This window comes from Halichoeres trimaculatus, unplaced genomic scaffold, assembly GCF_033239565.1.
Source record: "Halichoeres trimaculatus isolate MK-OKI-2021-1 unplaced genomic scaffold, fHalTri1.1 fHalTri1_scaffold_16, whole genome shotgun sequence".
Lineage (NCBI taxonomy): Eukaryota > Metazoa > Chordata > Actinopteri > Labriformes > Labridae > Halichoeres > Halichoeres trimaculatus.
In genome coordinates, this window is record NW_027437194.1 from 12,165,733 (window position 1) to 12,191,542 (window position 25,810).

Consider the following 25,810-nt stretch of genomic DNA (forward strand, 5'->3'; position numbering starts at 1 on the left):
AAAGCCAACCAGAATTCAGTTTTCTTTCCTCTTCAATAATATAGTTACCCCCTGAATAAATACATAAATACATAGGTTTATGTTTATATGGACATCCATTTACACAATGCAGTTTAACGTGACCTGTATCACAAAACTTAACCACATCTAAAATTATATGATTATTATTGCTATATGAAAAGTACAGGAAATTTTACGATAAACGCGTCGTGTTCGTCTAAATAATCAAAACTTCAAATGATCTCTTCCATAATTTGTAACCTTAAAATAATGGTATTTTGCTTTCCTTTATTTAAACATCAGTATAAAGTAATAATGCTGGATGTTCATACTAAACGTGTTCTGATTTTCAAACCTCTACACATTCATATGTTGTAAAGATTCCCAGATCTGTCTGTTAACTGTTCGGAATGGTCCATTGCAAAATAGCGCACAATCTAAATACAGGCCTCTAGAGGGCTGGCCAATCAGAGGGAAGGGGTTTCGTGGAGCAGGGACCCTTAAAGAGACAGCTCCTGTAACAAAGGTTTTTGTAAAACACCAGTGTGAGAAAAACAGTGTTTTTTTTCAGCTTTAATTTATGTAAAGCTATTATGAGGTACAAAGGAGAAAGTATAAACCCTAAAAACGCCTACTGCTCTCTCTTTAAGTCTATTTTGCTCAAACGTTTCTGACTTGCCTCTTTCACTTTGTTCATGTGTGTGATATCGATCAGCCTTTTCTGAATCTTCAAAATCCAAGATGCATTCAAAAAGCATTTTATCACCACTAATCTATTACCAGTTAATATGCCAGTTAAAATGTACTAGCTGAGTGAGAAAACATTGCATGTGTGTTAAACAAATTCCTAATTTGCTGAGATAAGTTTAGAGTTCTGTGATGGGTTTACTGCAAAAACACAACATGGTTGAACAAAAAATATCAACATTTCTGGATTTACCAGACTGTCACGATGTGTTCAGTGTGAGTATTTGTATAAACAAGATCATCCAGGTTTTCTCTTAGTTAGATTTTTTTCAAATAGAGAACGGCTGGGTTAAAAGAAAGGTTGAGTCACTCACCTATGATTCATCTGAATACGACAAAATCATGCAGCTTTATCCAAGTTGAAAAAACATAGATGGGGTAAATAAGTGAACCTAAATTTGGTGAGGGAGTATTAAACAAACATTTAAACAACCTGACAGTGATCAATGATTAACTGTTGTTTCCTGTTGCCTAGAATTTCAATCTGTTTAACTTATGTAAAACCAATGGAAAAACAGCCCTTTACTGTTTAACAGAGCTTCCTATAAGAACATGTGTTTGAAATAAAGAGCCTTCTGTCCAGGACTGTAAAAAAAATCACCTACAAAGTACTTTTCCACTTCATCAGAGTTCAATAGGTAAAGCATATGGACCAGAGAGTTAAAGATGTAATAAAAATATAGAGACACAAACCTGCATACACCAACATAAGCTCAGAGTCCATGTAAATAATAGAGGTGAGCAAACAGATGCAAAACCACCTCCCCGAAAATTAATAATCTGACTTGCCATGGTGTTTAAAATGTCTTATTCTCTCACTTAGTCTCTAAAATGATACCACCAATCAGGAGAACTTTCCTCTTCTCATGAAATAAAATAAAGTTTCTTATTTTAACCATCCTGTAGAGTGCATCTGTAAGTTGTGGGAAAAACATCCAGATGGATTCTTCTTCTGTTTTTTGTGCTTCTGTCTTTGTTGATGTCCGCACCTGGTTTTTCTGTTCCAGGAAACTGAAGCTGGAGAAGGAGTTGGCTGGAATGCTTTGGAGGATTCGGTGGGAGGACCTTCAGTTCGAGAGCCCCAATAAATACCACAAACGAGCCGGCAGCCGGCTCACGCTCTCACAGGTACAGAATCTCTTTGATGAAGTGTTTATTTTTACTGTCAGACAAAAATGATAAAAAAATGTGAAGGTTAGATGACAAAAAGAGCCCAAAGACTTGTGTGACAACTCTACAATCTCATTTTACAGTTTTTGAAAATCTTTCTCTTTTTAATATTTTTGCTTTAAACACAAAAAGCACCTCAAGCACTTATTGTGGACATGTACCTCTAACAGTTTATGGCTTTTTTTTCTCAGGACATTGATTAGTGACTTTAACGCACCTTCTTATCCATTAATAATCTCATTAACATTCTTTTCACGGTGTAGCAGACATAAAGCCACATGGTTAAAACCTTAGCATATACAGCAGCAGCTTCTGCACTTTTTGCTTAAAAGTGACCCATATCTGATTTGTTCCTGACAGTGTGAACAGCACCAGTCACAATGACCATCATTTATCAAATTTGCGTGGGAATTGGCGCAGATCTGGGTGTAAAAACGATCCTATGGAAACGTTCACGTGTGATTTGGGAAACGTTCGTACCAGGGCCAATCACGGCATATGCCTGATCAGCTGTTGATAAATGTGGCGGCTGAAAACTATCATAATTTACATTACGTGCCCTTAAATATTCAAAATTCAGCTGGCCAAACCCAGGGAATTTACAACATGGAGGGACACATTACGGGCAAAAGGGAAATTCTCCATGCTGGTAATCGACAACGCCATAGCAACAGAGGTAGAGAGGAAATTACGCTGTGTTGTTTGGCAGCTGGAAAAGTAGACCTTGAAAAAAATCTGTGCTAAAAGTTTGATCCAGCGTCCTCTGAATGTTCTCTGCGGAGACTTTATCATGGACATGGGAGTTGATTAAAAACTGATAACTGATCTGTGTAAACGCAGATTTTTCTAACTGCATTTTTGGCATTTTAGGAAGAAACATTGTTGTGAAAATGGGACCTTAGAGCAACTATTACGTCATTCTGGATTCAAAGTTTAATTACAAAGCTATTGTAGCTTTTGCATGTAAACAGCCAAATAAAAAACTGGATTTGAACATTAAACCTGCAGTGTGAACGTAGCCGTAAATGTTGTTTGTGAAATCAAATCTGCAACAACAACAATGGTACGAATAATAAAAAAAAGTTTTATGTTGTTTTCTGAGGATTTGTTCACTTTCTTCTGTTGTTAATTCCATGAAAATTTTTTGGTTATTCATATTTCTCTCTGTACATGATTTGACTAGCTATGAAGTCAAACTGGTCCTGAAATTTAACCACAGACATTCTGATGGATGCTAAATGATAATTTAATGAAACTGCTGTTTGGATAACACTCATGTATGCACTGGGACAGTTTTGCTCGGCTTAGTTAAGAAAAATTAAGAAAGGAAAAAAAATGTCATGTTGGCACCACTTAAAACGTCTTCTTAATTCACTTTTTCAATCTGCATTTCCTATCTTTAGAGCTGCTCACCCAGCCTGCACTGTGTGATTAACAAGTTGTTGTTCTTTTGGCATGTTACGTTGTTATGTCTGCCAACGGGGAAGACTCAACACTGGCTTCACAGCTTCCATTCCATACATGACTAATTATCAGTACAAGATGTCACTTCTTTCAAAGCTGAACCTGCCAGGAGGGAAAATGTTGATTTGAAATGTTTAGACCTTCACATTTAAACACTGTGTTCTTTGTATTAAAATATAGCTTCGAAGAAAAGACTGAAGCTCCAGCCCTGAGAGAGTAGAGACCCCTTTGTTAGTTTACACATTCCTGAAAGCTTTCCCGATGGTTTATTGAAGGTGGCTGGGTCTTTGCGGTGGCAGACACATATTAAATGATTGTTAAAATAAGCTCTTGTCTGGCCCAGCTCCCTCCATCTATAATACCTCATCAAGTTCTTTAAGTATCAGGTTCTGTTGTCTCATATCTAATGCATCTCCTCATGGGCTCTGTTTCATTCCACACGTGTGAGCGTTCACGAGGAGCACATGCACACACCTTTTTCATTACTGCTTGCCGGTCCAATTCCTGGGATAATGTGTGTGTGTGGAAAACACAGTAATTTTCCAGACCGATGTATTTTCCAGTGTGCCATGTGCTTCCAGTATTTGCATTCTATACAAGTGTGTAGTTGACTGTGCTGGCTGTCTCTGTGCAGTGCGCCCACTTGATTTTTATTCACTGTATATGCACTGCAGGCATTTGCACAAAGACTGGAGCTGGTGTTAGAAAACTGAAAACACTCTTTAATAGAAGAGAAGGCAATTTCATGTTGCATTGAGAAGGTATTTTGGAAAAGGAGTTCAGTGAATGAACTCTTCTTAAGAAGCTATGGGGTAGCCACACAGTTTAATATGACCACATTTAATCCTCTTTGCTCTAATCTACACACTGCTAACTGCTCTTTTTCATATCCTTCCTCCTTCCAGAGAGGCTCCAGCTATGGCTCCCTGATAACTGCCCATGGAAAATATCAGCTATTTGCAAAAACGGGCTATTTTAAGGTAAGGCTTAGTGAGTTCTGACATTTTCAACTCCTGCGCACTCCTTTCCCACCCACACATGTGCACACTCGCAGAGAAAGCTGGAGAGCTGGAGAGAGAAAGAGAGTGTGGGCGAATTTAGGTAGTTGGTTTTAATGTGAGCTGCAGAATGCGTCAATTTTCTTTTTCTATTTTTTTTCCCCCCTCCTTCTCTTTGTTTCTACACTCCCGCCTCGCAGTCTGGACATGGCCATCAACTTGTTGCTGCGGTTAATTTAACCGTTTAAGATGGAGGAGGAGAGAGGAAATGTGACACAAAGAGAGCCTGCCGAATGATGAGATAGATGTCTTTGTTTTAAGCTGCGTGATGCAGGTTTTATATAAATGCTGATGTCAGGATACACTCTGAGCGTCTCATAGTTCATTGAAGGTATTAATACACCTCTCAAATTCAGCACAGGCAAGAGATGATTGAATCTGACACCTCAGTTTAAAGAGAGGAGACTTCAAAAGCCATTAAAAAAACAGAAATACTGAAATATAACCTCTGAAAGGAAGTCAGGAATCAATGTAAATTCACTGTACATTTGTTTTTGGGTAAAAGCTTAAGCTTCTGCCTGCACCAAGAAATCATGAGGTGTTTTTCTCTGGCTTGTTACATTGTTTTCAGTTTGGGTATATTCAGAAAAGAACATTTTCTCAGGCAGCAAACTGAAATAAACTCTAAATGCACCACCAGACGATGATATAAGAAATTCTGTCTTCTAAATGCTGCTGGATTTCCTTCTCCCATCTCATGTGTTTTTGATATAACTAGACCATTTTATGCGATTTTTACATTTAGGCCAGCGTGCATCCTCTTGATAGTCTCTACATAAAGCGCTGTGGAGCTTTGTATCAGCTGTTCTCTCCATTGAACTTCATTTATCGCTCTGCTTTCTTCTTTCCTGCTGCACACAGGGGAACCTGGTGGCCATCAAGCATGTCAACAAGAAGAGGATCGAGCTGACCAGACAAGTTTTACTGGAACTGAAACATGTAAGTGTTCAATAAATGTCAACCCCTCTGAAGGCTGAGATGAAGATTTTGTGATGATTGAGCCAGCTCAGTAAATCCCTAAATATATCACTGTAACCTGTGAAATATACCAGATTTCTCCTTTAGGAATGATCTTCATATTTTTAAATAGGAAAAATGAGAAACCTCATGTATTTGAGGGTAATATTATAATTCTATTTTATAGGATATAAAGATATTGGATACAAATATTTAAACCCAAAGAGCAGCTTTAAGGCCTACACCAACAGGGACAGGAATTAATGGCATGAAAGTGCAAAAATTTGGAGGCGTAACATTCAGCCTCAACAGCCTGCTTCTCCAAATGATGTGTTTGTAATCGTTGTCTTTGTAGTTTTTATGTCTTTTGTCGCAAAGAACTGTGTGCTGGGACACAAACACAGTTAATTTTAAATGTTTCGGTGTATGACTTGTCAACAATGAGTGTTTTGATTGGTCAGATGTGTACTTGTCGCAAGCAAAACTTAGGAAAAATCAACCTCAAAAAAATAAAAGCCGCAGTTTCGCTTAGAAAAAGAATGTTGCTGGTGTGAAAGTTTGCATTGAAAAACAGTAAATTTGAAAAAAAACAAAAAAACAAATAACGTGTAAAATATTTGCGCGAAAAATACACGTCTGGTGTTTATCATCTCTCTTTGAGTTTTCCTCCATTCAGTATGCAGTACTTGAAAAAGACAATTTAAATGTATTTAATTTAAATGTATTTACTGACGGCTTCAAGCTACATTTCTGACCCTAACATTTCTTATGGAAAGGATAATGCTTTGTGTCAGGGTCCCACTCACCTTGTCAGGATTCCATTTAGCATTACCACCCATCAAGTTTGTGTTTCCGGCTTAGTACGTAGAGACAGACTCTAATGTTTTTGTCACAGTGTCAACAGGCAGAAGTGAAATGTATCAGTCTTCCTCCTGCAGATTATTTTTATATGATGTATAAATTGGTTGTCCCTGTTGTTGCTTGAGTCAGTCACTGTTGTTTTGGGGTTTCGACCAATCAGGATCAAGCATTTCACTCAGCCAGGTTATAATGAATGAGAATGTTCTTTGGTTTACATTTCCTGTCCTTGCTGCAAAAAAACTAGGTCACATCAGCACTGCTTCTGTTTTTCACTGTTTGTTCTAGCTCCTAATTCACAGTGTAGACTAATTTTCCCTCCCTTGAGTTTATCTGGCTGCTCTGTAAGGGAGTTGAGGAAGCTGCTCTACACAACCTGTCTTTTATTACTCATTTTAATTAATATTAATGCTGCTATAATCAGTGATTTTGATTCTGTTATATGTATGTGAAAAGAGTTGCTGATGGTTATCAAGACAAAGGGGTAGCCCAGATTGCATCTACGAAGCATTTTATCATCTTCCAGCGCTATCTGATGACTGTTATTAACGTTTCTTGTCGTAACATAAGTTTGTTCTCAGTGATATCTCTTAAAAACCCTCAGCCCACAACCCTGAGCCTGGAAATGAAAGCCAAACAGACAGGGAGACTGGCTACTAGAGGAAAGCATTTGGCAGATTGTTCTCGAAGAAGGTGGTGGAGACCAAAAACTCAAAAAAGAAGAAAGCTCAAACTGTACTGAATTCGTCAGAAAGACACAAATACAACTCTTTTTTTTATATTGTTGTTCTGTGTTTGCTGGATTTGTAAACAAGATACAGTTTATTAACAGGCAACAAATGTCAATCGTACATTGTGTCTCTACTATGGCACAGCCATTAGCCAAAGCTGTAGCTTAGGATACTTGTTAGCAAGCACAGATTGCAGATGACATCTCACAGTGGGACACAATTTGGCTAAATCAGGATAAATAACATGTCAAAAAGTTACGTGTAGGCTGCGTTTGAAGATGAGCACAGGGGTGTTTACCTGCAGGAGAGCCCTTAGCTCAAGCTAATTTGACACAATTTACCTGAAAACTTTGTGATCTGGTTTTTAGTTGAGTCAAATCATCCATGCTCCACTCTTTTCTGATGTTTTACTTGCGTCCAGTAGGAAATCAGTCACTTCAGTGTCTCAATTGGATGAGCAGAAGATAGTCACGTGTAAATAGCTGGAGGCTGGTTGGATAAGGTCATTTATATGACACTGAGCATGAACACTTTTTGCTTCTAAAGGTCATTTTAATAATCTCTCCTCTATTGTCCCCTATGGACATGGCTTATATTTTCAGCTCTGTTTCTGATACTTTATTTTAAAAAGTTAAAGGTCTCATATTCTGCTCCTTTTCTGCAGTTTAATGTAGATGGTTGATGTCTTCATGAAATGGTAGTAACATGTTTTGGTCCAAAAAGCCAATAAATCAAGCACAGCAGCATTGTTGCCAGGCTCTCATAGCCCCTCTGTTCAGAACGCTATGATTTAGTGGGTGTGACCTTCATATGTAAATAAGCCACCGCTGATACCGCCCCGCTCTTCCGCGTCACTGAGAGTGGCGCCATGAGCTCAGAGTGCACAATGTTTAGAAAACAGCGAAGCTCGTTTACTGTAACATTACAGGCTAAAACAACAGGCTAACCACTGCTAAAGTTAGCATCCTGAGGCTAACACAGAGACAGGGGGGACACTGAGGAAAAGCTCCTACATCTGCTCCACAGCACACGGCATTTAAAATACTCACATTTTCAGGGTTCGAGGTTTGTTGGTAGACGGTTGGTAATGCGCCTGGATTCAGGACCAGTCTATTCGCTGGCCCTCTGTTGTACTGTCCAAAGGTGGAAAAGCAGCCGGCCGTGAAGTGACTAGCACACGCATGCACAGTTTTACTGAGTGTAGCTGGCACATTTCCTTGATAAATGAACTCTAGCCACTTAGTCCAGTCTTCTTCTGAGATGGGAAGCTTGTGCATGGAACCATGAGGCTGTTTACAGCCAAAAACAAAGCAGTGATGGCTCTTCAACTTTGGCATTCTCCTCCCCGCTGCTGGAGAGATTTCTCTTCAGCAGCGGGGAGGGGGTTCGGGGGTATCTGCTCCGGTGGACCAGTCAGGTCAGACTTGCTCCTGATTGGTCAAGAAAGGGAATCGCTGACGTCGGCAAATCCCCAAAATCCAAACAGCTCGTTTTAGTTCAGGATTTTACATTCACAAGCACTACTAAGCACTACACTTATGTGCTTGTGCTGCTTTTTAGTTGTTTTTTTATCAGTTGCCCTGATGACAAAAAAAGAGGCATGTTTGGAGACCATGCTGTCTCATCAAGTCTCATCTGATTCATCGTTCAGTAATCTGGTGAAACAGCCATGAATTTATACTCTTTTATTTCTAAACTCTGCAGGGAAGTGTGCTTTGTGCAAGGTTCAATCATTTTACCTGCTGTAGAAAACACACAGGTTTATTTACTCTGTAGGACATTAATCAGTTTCTCTTTTATTGAAGACTTATTGTGTTTGCTGGTAGTGGCACCTGGCTGCCTGTGAGTTTGCACAACCAGTGCCACTGCAGTTTGTTAACAGCTTAGTCTGTCTCTTCAACATCGCTGACAGCAGCTGTTGATGAAAAGGTCCTTTTAACTGGGAAATGTTTACAAGCAAGCGATCAGTAAGCCGGAGGAGAATAAAAATCCACTTAATTTATGTGGTTTGGTGATGGAAACACAGTGTGGCACCGGAAAACCCTTAACTCAGAAATTACATGGGTGCTCATGAGCAAGATGGATGCTGGTGGGGGAAGACTTTTGGCCGTTTCTTTGCTCCTTCAACTCTCTTTGCTGAAATTCTTTCTGTTCTAGCTCTGAAGGTCAGTCCGCTTTTTTTTTTTCCTGTTGGAAGAGGGCAGTTCTTGGATGCCTCTGTGGCCTCTGGGTCAGTCGGCAGGCACACACTAGGGAGAGGGGCTGCTGTCTGAGCTGGCAGCTTCTTGGATGCCACGGGGGCTTGATCGGCTGTCAAACCTCAGCTCATGAAAAAGGCAACCAGATGGGGGGAAGAGACTGGGTCTGCCAGTGGAAACTTAACCACTTGTCTTCCAGCAACCCCCCCACACTCATACACAAACACACACACACATCTCTGCTCCAACACATCCCAGAGTGCAGCAGGGGAAATTATATAGGCCAAAGGGTATGCTAACATCTCTGCAGCCGTGAAACAGGAGCGACCTACTCCCTGTGCTTTGGTGCGAGAGCGGCTGTCACTCACTGAGCTCAAAGAAGAAAAGTACACTGTTGAAATTACGAACACCTTATTTAAATCTTTCTGGCTAAAGGAAGTTTTCCCCCTTTTCCCCTACGTTATCCGCTGTCAGCACCAGAGCTGAAATAAAGGCAGAAGTAGGATGTCTACGGAGCTTGTTCCTGTAAAAGAAAACAACACTGGCTTTTTCACACTCACTCATAAAAAGGCCAGAAAATGTTGATGTCCAAGTTTCCTCTAAATCAGCAAACTTTAAACATCTCTGTTTCCATACTTCTACTATTCAAAGTGATTCATGTTTTGGAAGACGTGCTGTTTCGTAAAATCAACGTGTGCTTATTTTCCATGTAGAGCAGTTTTACACGTCCTGCTCGCTCCGCTCTAATACTCCTGCTCCTACATCCTCTCAACACCTCAACCTTATTTTCCCTCATCCTCAGCACACTGGCTCATTCATAACCTCCAAGGGCAATTTATGCACACGCACATGTTTCAACTGGGTGCCCTGAGCAGGAATGCGTCTCAACACGTAGAAAAAGACACCAGTGCCAACTAGCAGACTGCAAATAGACTATTTTGATGAACTACTGGGAGCGTTATTCTGAAAAACCTGATGTGTATAAATGAATCGTCAGTTCCCCTCCCCGTCCTCTGTTTCCATGGCTTTGGGAGTGTGATGTTTGGAAAGTGTTGCACTCAGTTGCTGTGTGTTTGTGTGGTTATTTTCAGATGAGGGACGTTCAGTTCAACCATCTGACCAGGTTCATCGGGGCCTGCATTGACCCCCCAAACATCTGCATCGTAACAGAGTACTGTCCCAGAGGCAGCCTGCAGGTAACATCTCTTTTACTTGAATACCTTACAGAAAAAAAGTTTTGGAAAATAACTCTATAGCTGTTTTATTTCGTGACTTTTTGTCCTCCTTCAAATATTTTTTTGTTTTGTAGAAGTTAAGGGCTTCAAAACAAGTCTGTAGACAACTGCGCTAACGCTGTTTCATACCACATGTTTGGGTTTTTGATGAATTAATTCCCCTTCTTAGTTAATCACCCCAAACACCGCCACCCACTGGTCACCTTTTTGAAGTGTACCATAAATTTATCAAGAAATCAAGATGGCTGACGGAGGGTCAGGTGACCCTTGCAGATCAGGAATATTTTCTAGAAGGTCTTTAAAGGTGATTTTCTTCATGATGAGTCACCTGTCTATCAAACTGAACACCATCATTGCTGGCAAAGTTTGAAAACACAACAAATGATACCAACAACAAGAAAGTCTGAAACTAATATTAAGCACACACCTGATTGTGGGGATGTTTAGAAGTCAGTTGGTAAAGTTTGGCAGTGAAAAGTAAATGAGCAAGCAGGGAGAGGGGGTTATTTTCTAACAACAGCTAATTCTGGCACAAGGTTTGCAAAAAGATTGTTGTTTTTGAGTTAAAGTTTTGTGTTAGAAACTCCAAAACCAGGATCCATATGCATGTCCAGTTAAAAGGCAAAATGTCTTGAACAGGGTTGATGCGTGTGGTGTTTCTGCTGTTAGCGTCTGGAATTGTGGGATCATTTTTTAAATTCAACATCATTACAAGCAGTCCGTTTTCATTGTTAATGGCTAGACTGACATATAGCCCAGGGCTAACAGCTGAATGGCTAGTAACAAGTTTTAATGTTTATGCTAATATAAGGATTCACAGTTCTTTGAGGATTTGAAGAGTTCAACAGTTGGATTATAAATTTATTCATGCATTTATTGGGACACTGGATTGTCCATCATGATCCAATGGATGATCCAGCTAGCAAGCTAACAAATAATAATAGATTAGAGTTTGTAAAACATTTTTTTCATTATGTCACCAACAAATTTTACTGCAGACAGAGATGCATCTTTTTCCACAGGAGCCTGTACTTATAACCATCCGCAGGGGTCACAGGGTCCCCAGTGCTTCAAGGCTTGTAGCTATCATAACTGAGAATCTTATATCTCTGTACTGACTATTTCCTCTGAGCTGGCAATCATGGCCCAAAAGGACATGACCTTATCAAGAGTTTAAAAGGTTTGGATCATGTGATAAAGCAAACCAGAAAAAATAAGAAGCTGAAGTATTACTAATATGTTAATGCATGTAACTCTGGAGGCACAGCCTAATAAATCACCTCATAAAGGTTTGGACGTTCTGATTTTTGCAGTGATACGATGAGAGTAAACAGTGTTAGCATGGACAGCATCATCACACTGGGATATCTGGCCGTTTGAACTGATCCCTGCTGAGCTCTACAAGACAATATCTCCTTATTTAGTCTCCAGAGGGCTGAAATGACACAGCCAGTTCTCTGAACATGTTTTTGTCTTTGTCTGAAACTTAATCTTTGTTATATCTAATGTTTGAATAAGACACTTGTAGTGTTTTAAAGAGAACTTAATCTCGGCCTGCACCAGCAGCTTCTTTAAACACCGAGAAGGAAAACTAAGCTTTGGCCTTCATCAGTCACACTTATAGAGTGGAGACTTCTGTGTTGAACCCAGAAAAGTGCAGCTGATTTGATGTGGCTGGATGTCAAAGAAGACTCTCCTTCCTGGCAGGCTGTATCAAAATCCCACAGAGCTAACAGGACTGTGGTTCAACCAAAAATCATATTAAAGAAATGCATTGGGGTCTTCACTGAGGAAATTTTGAGCACTAAGGTTTTATTTTATTTAAATATTTTTTTTTCCACCAATACATCATAAACTTGTTTTTATGTACTTAAAGGCAGGGCCTGCAGGATTTTTTTTACCTGTTAGTAGATACAAGATTCATACCAGGCTCCTCCTCATGGCCCAGTGCCAGCAGCCAGAAGCTGCGTAATCACACCCACTAGCTCAGGAACCACTTGTAGCATCGTGTTTCTACGTGGGAGAATCTCGAGAGCTGTGCTGTTAGCATGTTAGCAAAAGCTAATCTGACACATACCTGGTTAGCAGAAAGCCAGCTCATGTCACTCTTTGTCCCGTACTGCTCTCCAACTGCCCGAAAGCGAGTAAAGGACAAGCCAAGCTTCACCCTCATTTAGTAAAAAGCTTCATCTGTTTAGTGTTCATTTAATTTCACTTTGGTTGTGTTTGTCTCCTTCTGCGCTAAGTCCGCTACCCTGGCTGCTATAGATAGCTTCTTACATGATTATTAACATGCAAAGTCACGTGCACGCTGGGTGCACTGTGATTGGCTGATGTGACCACATCTACTCTTCACCCGGAAACACCTTGATACAAACAAAACATTAACTTAGTATGTTTATATACTCCGCAGCCTGTTTGTTGAACACACAGGCTACGGAGGGGGTCGAGGCTGCCACAGACACTGACTTATGTGTAGAGGCCTGTATGAGACGATTAAGCAGGATTACTCCTGTAAAAGTTGACATATTATATATTTTTTTTAAATCCTGCAGACTCTACCTTTAAAGGGAAACTCATTCAAGTTAATAATATTTTTTTCATTGTTTGTCTGGTATTTGGGCTAATTCCAAATTTCATGTTTTTAAAGAGAAATTAATCACATAGTGGTTTATGTTGCCAATGAAAGACTAAGAGGAGTCTACTTCTTCTATTTAGCTGTACTCTCACCTTTTAGAATCATGAGTCATCACATTTTGACATAATTAGGTGTTCACTTTTTTGTATCGGAAACTATTTTGTTGAAAGCTTTCACTTTTTTTTCATTAGAGGCAGATTTGCCAGTGTTGTTTTTTTTTTCCAAGTGAATGACTGGAGTGATTAAGAACAGTGTCATCTCCCCTGTGGGTGTAAGTGCAATTAGATAAGAAATTTACCAAATTGGTGCCTGGTGATCAAATTAGGCTGAGACAGCCCTCTTGTTGTTTATTATGTGGGGGAAAAAAACCCTGGCTAAAATTAGGGTTGAAAAGTGACTGAAATGTATCTGGACAGATGTTGGCTGTTTTACTCCTACATTAAACTCTTGGCCCACATTGTCTCTTGGGATTGTTAAAGATAGACCAAAACTCAGAAGTAGACTCTTTCTTGTCTGTAAAAGATCCCTGTTCCACTTTTGATCTGTTTTGTTTTCACAGGATATTTTGGAGAATGAGAGCATCAATCTGGACTGGATGTTTCGCTACTCACTGATCAATGACATAGTGAAGGTAGGTGGAGGTCAGACAGTAAACAAAAACAGACGTGAAAAGCAGCACAAAAGTATTGACTTGTGCGATCTGTTCAGACAAATGCTGTCAGAACATTTCACTTTTAGAGTTAAATTTATTGTATTGGTGCCTTACAGCTGCACAGAAAAAAATCTGGGTTGCCATGGTTTCGTGAAGAGTTTGCAAAAGAGTGAGTGAGGCAGAGAAGGAGAGTAAGAGTGTAGCCAGCACAAAAATGTATTTTTGGCTCAGTGCAGTGGATGAAACTTCAGTAAATATTGCTGTAATATCATCTTAACTAGGACAGATAATCATAAACTTTGCTGAAATTTCCTTCCAGCTTAATCAAAACTAATCATGGACTCTGAGCAGAAGATTATTTTAAATCTTTCTCCACAAAGAGGCTTTTTGTGAAGAGAGTGGCCTCTAGGATGGATAGGATGTCAAGCTACATGCATGTTGAAACGCTCTGGCAAAAATCTCTCCACACAGATAGTAGCGCTCTGCAGAGAAGAGGCGCTGATGAAGCTTTGAGGGATGTTTGACTCACCATTTCCACCAAATATTGAACATAAGTACATTCAGTTCACCAAAAGGATTTAACAGTAATTTCCCAGACATCCAGCATGACTGTGCCGTCCTTGAAACACAGCGTCTTTTAAAACCTTCAGCATACATCAACTTGTCAAAGCGGATTACTTCCATATGTCTGGAATTCTGCGTTTTCATGTATGATTACCTCTTTAGAAAAAAAAAACAGCCCTTAATACTTGATTTAACGCTCCTCTCCACCAGGGAATGAACTATCTCCACAACAGCTACATCGGCTGCCATGGAAATCTGAAGTCATCTAATTGCGTGGTGGACAGCCGATTTGTTTTAAAAATCACGGATTATGGTTTGGCCAGCTTCCGCACGTCCTGCGAAAATGACGACTCACACGCACTCTATGCAAGTAAGTCTGATTCTTTTCATTCACACACAGAAGAAAAAAACATCAGCTCCTGTTGTGTCTCCCAGTGTCTGACTGTTTGGCTTTTCAGAGAAGCTGTGGACGGCTCCTGAGCTGCTCATATATGACCGACATCCTCCTCAAGGGACTCCAAAGGGTGATGTGTACAGTTTTGGCATCATCCTGCAGGAAATAGCCCTGAGGAATGGACCTTTCTATGTGGAGGGCATGGATCTCAGCCCCAAAGGTAAACACATCTGTCTTTTATAGGCCTTGAGAAGGTCAGCTGACCACTGCATTCCTTTAACTCAGCAAGCATGCAACGAAATGTTGTAAGAGAGTGAATGTAGTAGATAACTCAATAAGAATTGTCTGAAACTCACAGACGAACCCACATCTCTGAGACATTATCAAGCTTCTTTACTTCTCTACTCCGAGGCACAAACTAAGGCTTCCTCAAGGCCCACTCAGGAAAAATGGAAGTACATATAATATAAACTTCATTCAGAGGCTCTTTCACTGCATTTAAAAGTGGAACTTTTCTAAGGTCAGATAGCCCTGACCTTTTCCTTGTGTGTCCCTATGGCTTTGAACACAAACAGAGAACACATGTTGTCCAGATGTCAGACGCAGGTGGAGACAGAAGCAACACATCTCATAACTGGGACAAGATAACAGGGCTGCTTCTAAAAACAACTCAGCAGATTAGAAAAAATAAAAAGAGAGACTTGGGGTGAAAATAAGGGTGAAAATCATCTTACAGTCGATATGTTATTCAATATGTCATGTTGATTTTCTGGAGGAAGCTGGAACATTTGTGCAGGGCTATTTTTGAAAACACTGCATGTATTTTCAGCATTTTATTTAAACTCTTTACAAAGACACACAAGTTTACAACAAGAAATACTGATTTACAACAACAAAACTAATTTTGCTGCAACAAAAAGTTTTCCTTACAAGCCAGTTTTGGGAGTATCAAAAAATCAGAAATACTTGATTAATCCCAGAGGGGAAATTGATTTTTAGTTACATTTACCACCTTTAAAAAGAAACAAAAATGTAAAAACAAAATGTACAAAATATAAAATAAGACATAACAAAGTCTAAAATTAAGAAAAATAACATATAAGAAAGTATGAATATAAGTATAACCAGTAAGTCCAATGAGTCCAAAGTAAACCTAAAGACACTCAGAGTGAGGAGTTGTACAGTCCTTAAATCCTGGGATACTTCTTTATTCAAATTTCATTTTAATCAGGGTCTTAATGACTGATGGGAAAGCGGGGCTTTGTGGGGGTTTACCAATCCTGGCTCTGTGGAAGCATCGTGACACTTTTTAGGACTTTCTTTAGGACTAGCAGTTAGCTGTTGAGATCAAAGCTTCCTATCTAGTGTGCCAACCTGTGCTTTTAGAATAGCTAGTATAATTGACAACGATGGTCATAACGGAGCTATTGTGGTGCTGATGCGGTTTCCTAATATGTAAAGGAATAATAAGCAAAGTTGAATAGTCACTAAAGCCCCCTTCCTACCAAGTGGTTCAGTTCAGCACACATTTCATTGCGTTTCCACTGACTAATCCCGGGACGGATCCCCAAATAAACGAGACGAACCATCCCACTGTTTGGTACCCCTCCATTGGGTTGCCAGACTAAATTGATCAGATCCCACCACAAAGAAGACGAATTGCCGGATGTCTTCCATTGTTGCATTACGTAACTGGTGTGGCTGTCGGCATCTGGCTTACACACCCCCTACCATGAGAAGGCACGGTTGGCTGTTACAGGACCAGGCTCAACCGATCCAACCTGTACCAAACCATCCTGATCTAAAATGGATTGCTTGGTGGAAAGAGGGCTTGAATGACCCTAAAGGTTTCCCTGTTTGCAGGAGGATGGGTTGTATTCGGCTTTTTTGCTCTCTGATTTGTTTTCCTACACACAGTTAAAACCTTCCTGAAGCTCTAACAGACCAGAAACAGATTCCCAAACACCTCACAAACCAAAACTAACCCTGTGCCCAGAGGTTCTTCATTTTTCATGTAGGATCTGTAGAAAGAGATTACAACACAACTCATACATCACTTGAGGCTTCAACTCGATGCTTGGGATCAAATCACCATCTGTCTGACCTCTCAGAGTGCCTTTTTTGCCACATGGGACTGTAAGTGATTGACAACATTACTGAAACAGTCCGTCCCTTTTGTTTAACCAGAAACATCCGGTACATATTTTTCAAAGCTGTGAGACTCAATTTACTAAAAGAGTGATTTCACTCTGCAGAAGTTGGAGCTGAGCAAAGATTATTTCTCTTCTACTGCTGCCTCCATCACTTTGCTGGTTTCTGTTTTTGTGACTTGGTGTTTTAATGGTGAGGTTTGATCAGACAAATCATTTTAAATATATGAAATCCAAAGGCAGTCAGCGGCCATCAACCCCCTTTGCTCTGCAAAGTATAATTACTGTTTTTGTCAGAGGAGTCTTGTGGCCTTGAAGATAAATGTAAGGACTGTCTCTGGTGTCACAAAAAAATACATCTTTGTAACACTTTTGGGAACGTTTTTTGAAAGTTTTCAGACAGTTTTGACAAGAATTTAACTGAGGCTCGCAAATGAAAAATCAACTCTGGCCTAAAGTATTATCTCAGAAAGAGCATACAGTGATTTGCAGTTTAAAAGAAAACCCAATTAGGTTGAAAACTTTGTTAAAGCTTAAAAATGACATCACATAGTCTCAAAAGAGGACCAAGCTCATATTTAACCCTCTGGTGCATAGTTGTGACTGCTGTCAACAGCTATTTAAAGGTCATGTTTTTCCCCTATAGGCAATGGTTTCTGTGGTGGAACTGCATATCTGTGTCTAGATTTTTTTTCTTCTTATGGCATTAAAAAATGTTTTTAAGTGTGTTTTTTTTATTTTTATAATTTAAATATTGATATTTTTATAACGATATAGACACACATCAGAGGGTTTAGAAGCTTACAATTATGAAACACATACTCTTCAAATTTGGGGAAATATTTTTAAAAAATTTGCATGACATACAAAAAATATTGTTGAGGTGCCAAAACCACAATTTAATTCACTCTTAGAATAATTTAATGCCATTTTATGTTAAATGGTCAAGCGCAAGCAGTCCACTGAAGTGGACATGTCTGTACTTTCTGAAAAAAATCAAACTCATAACTGATAATAATGCATGCAATAAAAAGAGTAAAAACACGGAAGAGAAAAATCTTGGCATACTGTATTTCATTATATTTTATGCATCAGAGAGTTAAAGAAAACACTATTTCCTGTGCTGACACACACATACATCATGAGCTACCAATCTGTGATGATTGGGATTTAAAAAAAGCTTTTCTGCCCAGTCCCTGAAAGGATGATTTTTTTTTTGTTCAAATGTAAAATAATGACATGACCTTATGCAAATCGGTCTCTTTAATTGTTCCAGCTGCCGCAGCCAAGCTCTTTTTTCCCCACTGTAAGTGACAGAGAATGACGTCCAAGATTAAACTTCTGTGGATTATTTTTGGTTAATTCCAAAGGTCAAACAAAGCCTGAGAAGTCTGAGTCAGACAATTTGAATGAGTGCCTTCCACAGTTACACATTGTTTGATAAGATTTGTACTTATTTTTTCAGGATCCCTCCTCTGCAGCTCAGGACTGAAAACAGTCATAGGTTACACAAAGATATTTGGTGCTGAAGAGAGGGTAACCTTGAGAGATATCCACTTGATTTGGTGTGATTCAGACCCTTACAGCTTCACGGGACTCAAGCAAGAACACTGGAATATTTTCTTTTTTTCATGTAGAGCTGTGATTTTATTCTGACACATGATTCACTTGGGAAGGAATTTATTTAAGCAATCAAGGAACCCTCCAGCCATCATCTGACTTCGGTATGCCTCTAAAACAACATCCAGCTTTTCAGTGTTCCTAGAGAGGCCACTAATAAAGTACTTCCAACCATGACAGTATCTGTGTCATATCATAACATGCAAAGAGAAATCAGCCCCTGTGGATATGTAACAGTGTTTGGTAAGTAAATGAGGATTAGCCGTCAAAACTACTAGTTTTTAGTGTCATTACTTTTTCTCTGACTGGAGAACTTAAAAAAAACACTGTTGCCAGCTTCTTCAGTTAACTGACACTTCTCTGAGTCTAATCACAGATGACACTTTGGCTCTTCGGCCTCCTGAGCAGTTTCTTCTCTGGCGTTGACGTTTAGCCCCACTGCTGCTACTGCTTAGTGACAGGAAATAAACTTGCACTTCTAAAGCAATTTCAAGACCCAAACGTTAAACTACAAGACACAAAGTGATTCTGTCGAACCAAATGAGAGCCTCCTCTGCGTGATTACTCATATTAGCCATTTATTCACTGTCACGCTCTGTGCTGATTGTACAAGTGCCTGATACTTATCAATTAACAAGCAGAGAGCTGCGACAGCTGCTACTTGCCCCCCAGAGTCTGACCGGGTTAAATATAGAGCTTAATCGGTGTTTCACAGCCAAATAGTTAATTACTTTGATTGGTTTTTACTGATGAACATAATAACTGACAGCATGTGGAGGAATCAGCTGGAAAGAGTGTTTCCTTTCAAATCTGACAAAGTTAGGTGATTAATAGACCAATAACGGGAAGAGTTGATCCTTCATACTGAGCAAAGAGTCAGTCAAGAGGAGCTGTGCTATCAGGAATAGAAAGATGAGGATCCAGGAATCACAGGTCCAAGCTGAACGGTGGATAATAAGATACTCCAGCTCTCGGTCGTATAAGCCTCAAATAAAAAACAGTTTTATTATGATTTACTTTGAATTTAAGGGAGTTTTGTTTTGAAATAATGACATTATTATACAAATGAGTGGAAAGTGAAAGTGCAGGCTAAGACAGGCTTATAGGTTGAGGCAAAAAAAGGAAACAGACACAAACTTAAAGAGGGGGTATTCTGCTTTCACATATTCATACTTTGTGTCCCAGAAACTGTCTGTAAACTCATCAAAGTCATCACACATTGAAGGAGAGGGACTCAGGCGCAAAAGTCTGCCCATAGCCCTGTCCGAGGCAAACCTCCAGAGGGCTGGCCAATCAGAGGGAAGAGGGTTTGTAGAGTGGGGCGCCTTAAAGTGACAGCAACTAAAAATATAGTTGCAACCAGCAATTGGGGGGTCCTCGCACTGTCGCCGGTCCCTTCATGTTGGTCCTTCATGCCCATTTCAAGCCCACTGTGAGGGTTTCATCCCTTTATGTGTGTGTGTGTGTGTGTGTGTGTGTGTGTGTGTGTGTGTGTGTGTGTGTGTGTGTGTGTGTGTGTGTGTGTGTGTGTGAAGAACATATTATTTTCCTGCTTTCAGTGAGTCACATGACCAGCTGCACTGAACTCCTAATCAGTGTGTGACATCACCACCAACTGCTACCTGCTCATGCGTGACATTCACTGATGTTTTAGAAACAACTGCTCATAGATGCCAGAATTTTCACCAAATGTGACATTTTTGTAGGAAATTGTGTCAGGAATCCATCCATGTCATTTTTAAAGCTATACAACTTGTACTTTTTTTGCGTAGAAGCCAAAATGCCACGGCTTGTGTGGAGCTGGATCATCTGCTCCCACTCATTCTTAATGGGGGAGCTGAGAGGGCTTCTAAAGGGTTTCACCAACTTTGAGGGCTTGTCATTCGAAAAACTGTTTCTGCAGAACAAAATCCTGAACAACTTTTGTAAAACAGGGGCCAGGCTGTCATCAGAGCAAATTTCAAGCCGATACCACTTATGGTGTCGGAGGAGAAAATTTTTGAAAAGTAAGTAATGTCCAGGCTGCATGTGTGAGTGCGTGTTAGAGTCCTTGGACAGAAAAAAACATTTGTCAGATGCATTTCATGTCATCAGAAACAAAAGACAGTGCCAAATCAGTTTGTTGCTTCACTATGAAAAAATGGACAACAGGACTCTTTTCCTCCCACTATGAAATGAGAAGCTTAAAGGCCTAACAGGTGCTGAAATATTGCACTGGGAAAGCGTTCAAAAGTGGCCTGGCCATTAGAGCTGGTGGGACTAATGATACACCCTTATCTGCTAACTAAACTACACAATAAAACTCATCAAGCTTTGGTCCCTGAGGTCTTCACTGCAGCATAGAATATTTCTGTGCCTGACTGAAGCAGACACGGTTATGGTTATTTAAATGACTGATATTTGTGTCTTCTGTAATGAAGAGTCAATGTTGGAGTTCATCACACTTAGAGCACTCAACTGCTGACTTCTGATCCTAAGCTTCTTCACCACTGACATCTGACCCTCAGCATTTCTGCACACGTCTTGTTGTCAGTGCATATCACCTGAAGCTTTCTTTGGCAGTACACATTTTGATTAAAATTTCCTTGACCCTGAGTGATAGACAGGACGTGACCAAACAAAAAATAACTACATGACCTGAGACCTAGGGCTAGGTCTCAGGTCTTATGTTCTTGTCAGACCTGTGCAGAAACTTAAGCAGGGTTCTTTTTAGGGAACATGCTTCACCCTTACTACTAGCTTCTTTGTGCATTGTATGGGCCACAGAAGCTCAACGCCTCAAATCAAACTGCAATTAAGTGAAATAGGTCAGAGGATGCTGCAGAAACTCAATCCCCTCTCTGTCCTCCCTGCTGCAGAAATTGTCCAGAAGGTGAGGAATGGTCAGAAGCCCTACTTTCGGCCAACCACAGACAACAAATGTCACTCAGAAGAGCTGACCATCCTGATGGAAGGCTGCTGGGCCGAGGACCCCGCAGAGAGGCCTGACTTTGGCCACATCAAGATCTACATGGCCAAACTCAACAAGTGAGTCCCAAGTTTCCCTATTTTTATCTCTGCACATACATTCTGTTGACGTTGTCTTTCCAAAACACGTAGGACATGTAAACGGCATGTTTGATGCATGAAACAAATGCTATCTGCACGGATGGATGAAACAGAAGCGTTTAAGGCTAAATGGGAACTTGGGGTTCTGTTTCACATTCACCATTAACTTCTGGAATCTATTGAATTTTAAAACCAGCACTTCTTTGCCATTTTTTTTTCCTGAATTTTCCTTTGGGTTTAAAAAAGTACATTCTATTCTTGTCTATTCTGTTCTATTTTTGGTACTTATGCTAGCTGCAGCTAGCATAGCTTGTTGCTGACATGCTTCTTTTTCTGTGTTTGGTGGCGGATCCTTTACGGCTACCAACTTTCAAATTGTGTCGGTTTGTTGAAAGTAAAAGAAAGCGACTTGAACCATTTGTTTTTAATAGATAAAACAGCCCCACTGTCAAATCTGACAGTCAATTATTCATTTGAATCTTGTTAAGCATTTACAGTTTTAACCTTAGTTAGTTTTATAAGTAGTCAGCAAATAGTATTTCTCTGTTTTGCAAAGGCACTGTTTTGCTTAGTTATAAAAGAAAGCAGATGTATTTTCCTTCCCAGACTTTGAGTGTTGGCCCCCTAAGCTTGAGATGTAAACATCATGTTAAGAACCTGACACTATCTACATCTTGATTTGTTAAAAATATTCGAAAAGGCAAACAGCCAAAGGAATCATGTTTTGGAATATCAGAGGACAATTTCCGTTAAACACTGTTTGTAATTCATGACAGGACAGGAAGTGCTCTTTGCTGCCTGTCCAACCCATAAGCGTGTGTTTGTGTATTTGTGTAAGAAGCGGGAGCGTGTGTGTGAGTTCATGTCTCTAGTATTATTTTCAATGATCCCATAAATCATTCATGAGCATATTTCAACTCTGAGTTTTTATGCCAAAGTAGGAAGGGAGTCTTGTAAGTTTCCCCCTGAGTATAGCAGCCTATGTCATGAAAAGTTACTGTAAAAGCATCCCTGCTGATTCAGTGTGACACACACACAGGCACACACACATGCATGAATTCAAAATTTATGGCTGTTTGGGAAAACTATAATATTTGTCTAAACTATCTATTGAGTTGTTATTCACTCTATTGAAACAATCTACAAAGATAAAACAGTCTTCATAAAAATGGTTTAGAAACAAGTAAAATTCTGGGAAACTTTCAAGAAATAACGTCATCTTCCTCAGAAATCTTCCTTGGCTGTGTTGCCAATGTGCTCATCAGTATCAAATATCACATCATTAATTTTCTAAGAATCATGAATGTTACTGGAAAAAAATAAAATCAGTACTGGCCTGAGATGGTTTATCTGAAAAGACAAGGTATTTATGGCAGTGTGAGTTTTGTTGCCCCTGGAGGATGCACAGTCTTTGCTTATCTTGTCCTTGGCATGCTGAAATAATGTCTTCTGCCAAAAAAATGTCATTCTGCTGACTCTTGACCGTCAGTTTTTTTTTCAGTGTGACTATTTAATGTGGAAACTGTAGAAAGAAGGGTTTTTTTTCTTTAGCTGCTTGGATGATACCTACTTCTTTGCCACTGTTTTCACAGATCAGGAAAAGAGAAATCATCTTGTTGACTGCCTGGTCTTCATGGCTTGAACAATTCATTTAAAGGTTATGATCTTGACTGTATACTGACTAAAACATTTAGAAATGGACTGTTGAAGTAAAATTCCTGTTTCCAGTTTCATTTATTATTATTTTTTTTATCAATGAATAACTACACAGCAAGTTTATTTAAATCATTTTCTTAACTAAGTTAGAAAAGCCTGATGTTTCTAGACTACAATCCTCTTTGCCATGGTACAAATGAACTCTGAATACTGTCATTTGCCGTTTAATTGTTCAGCAGGGCTGCATGGACTATCTCTGGAAAGTTCCTTGCATCTCAAAAATATAGGTGGCAGCACTAACTTCCTATTTTGAGCTCACATGTATTTTTGGGGATAATGATTCTGGAGATAGCTGATTTTATTGATTGTATTCTATTTTTCTACACTATTGATACCCCTCTAAACAGCCATGCACTGATCATTGCTGGGAATGTAGGGTTGGGTGGAGTAAAAAGCATAAAAGACAGACCTGAGGCGCTAAGGTAAATCTCCTCCATGCATCATGAACCCCGCTTCCACCAAGCAGTCCAGTTCAGTTCGCCTCACATGCATTTCGTGGCGTTTCCACTGACTAATCCCGGGACAGATCCCTAAATAACCGAGACAAACCATCCCACTTTTTAGGAACCTTCCGTAGGGGTGCCAAACTAAACCAACCCAATCCCAGAGGGTGAAGCTACAACACTGCAGACTGGTGATTAGTCAAAAGAATCACCACTTACCGTGCCATGGCAGCTGTTGCTCCTTACAGCACACAGTGTTCTCTGGAACGGAAGTTCATTGTGCTTTGTAACAAAGAGCCACATGCCAATCACAAAGAAAGCCAAGTGCTGGATGTCCATCATTGCTTTTTGTTTATCGTGTCCCGTTTTTTCTTCTTTGTTGGATTTATAAGCAAAGTACATTATCATGCTGCTATGGCGTCACGCTATTGTGTAACTGATGTGGCTATCAACACCTGGCTTACACGCTGGCTGTGGAAATGCAAACAGGATCAGTCTTAACTGAGCCAACCCGTACCAAACTGTACTGATGTAAACCGGACTGCTTGGTGGAAACGGGGCTATTAGCTCCCCACCTGGCAAAAATACAGTGGCCAGTAGGTGTCTGACAATTTGCAAAAGCAACAACAAAAATGCAAATGGCACAACGCAATGTAAGGTAAAAGAGGTCGACCTTAGAGGTTTTCTATCCCAACGGACACAGAAAAGTTATGAACGGAAGTAAAATATTGCTTGTTTTTTTTACTTGAGCTATGATAAATGAAGCTTCATGGGGGTCTCACCTGGTGATATTCTCAGTGGTACTCATATTGCTTTAATTTTTATCTGTAAAGCTTATACTAAGCTTTAAGAATTAGTCATACCATAGTGTTGGCATTATAGCTATATTAATGGTAGCTGGAGTCAGTCAATCAGTCTTTATTCGTATACTGCCAAATCATAACAAACGTATCTCAAGACACTTTACAAAAACATTAACAGGTCTAGACGTTCTAAATGTTTATAAAGTTTTATTAGCAGAAACCCAACATCAAGACAATATAAGGAGTCTTATCTCATCTTAACCCACCATGAGTACAGGACTTAGCAGCATTTAGCAAGTTACAATGGCAAGGGAAAACTTTCCTTTAACGGGCAGAAACCTCGGAGTTGAAAACGAAAAAGTTTTACTTATTTGTCCACTCTTCTGTGTCCACTGAAATAATCAATCGTTTTAAAACCAAGTGACCTCTTTTTGGGGGGCTATGCCTTTAACTGGATTGGGTAGGAGAGTGGATAGAGAAGGAAACAGGGTGAGAGCGGGGAATAACATGTGGAAAACAGGCCACAGGCTGAGGCCACCGGCTCAAGGGTGAACCTCATGGGCCACGACCTAGACCGATGGGCCATGTGTGCCCCGACCTCTTTTTACTTCCGTTGTGGCTGTACTTTTGTTGCATTGTGGCATTTGCATTTGCATTTTGGCTTTTGCAGATTGTCTGACACCTACTGGCCACCGTACAAAAGGCTGAAACTGACCAAGAGAAGATGTAAGAGACATGGTAATGTTTCCAGTCTTTGCCAGAATACAAGAAAAAACTAAACTAAACGAAACAAAAAACAAAAAAACAAAAAACAAACAAACAAACAAACAAAATAAATAAATAAATAAATATATATATGTATATATATATATATATATATATATATATATATATATATATATATATATATATATATATATATATTTATATATGAACAAGCTGAAACAAGAAGAATGGGTGAAAATGCAAAGAAAGGGAAACAAACCAGACTTCAGTTTGATGAGCAGCATATCAAACATTCAGTGAGGACTCATTTCCAAAAGATTAATTTTCAGTCCCATGATTGCAGTTAATTCTGCTCAAAAAGGATTAACTTGGATTTCTTTGTGTGCTACTTTAACATCTGAACGTTACTCTAACATGTTGACGATATATCTCACCACATTGAGGTTCAAATTTTGAAGCTGAGTGCATGAGTGAACTCTGCTTCTTGCAGCCAGTGTTGTGTTTTGCCTGCCAGGTGCAGTCAGCCTGTCCCGTGAGTTTTGACAAGCAGATCAAAACACAGGTCACGGTTCATTTCACTGAATGGCAACTTGGAGCTTTCTGCTTATAGTATGGTTGTGTTTTGTGGTATCTGGCTT

General features: G+C 39.7%; 1 protein-coding gene across 1 annotated transcript in view; it reads left to right on the plus strand.

Moving 5' to 3' along the window:
• The window catches only part of npr2 (natriuretic peptide receptor 2), an 82,231-nt gene that overhangs the window by 35,499 nt on the left and 20,922 nt on the right, over positions 1–25,810 (plus strand). The window contains exons 8-15 of the mRNA XM_074690014.1: positions 1,755–1,875; positions 4,287–4,361; positions 5,301–5,378; positions 10,275–10,379; positions 13,616–13,687; positions 14,483–14,642; positions 14,731–14,886; positions 21,295–21,463. Of these exons, the coding sequence (XP_074546115.1) occupies positions 1,755–1,875; positions 4,287–4,361; positions 5,301–5,378; positions 10,275–10,379; positions 13,616–13,687; positions 14,483–14,642; positions 14,731–14,886; positions 21,295–21,463 (936 nt within the window). The remainder of the gene's footprint in view (positions 1–1,754; positions 1,876–4,286; positions 4,362–5,300; positions 5,379–10,274; positions 10,380–13,615; positions 13,688–14,482; positions 14,643–14,730; positions 14,887–21,294; positions 21,464–25,810) is intronic.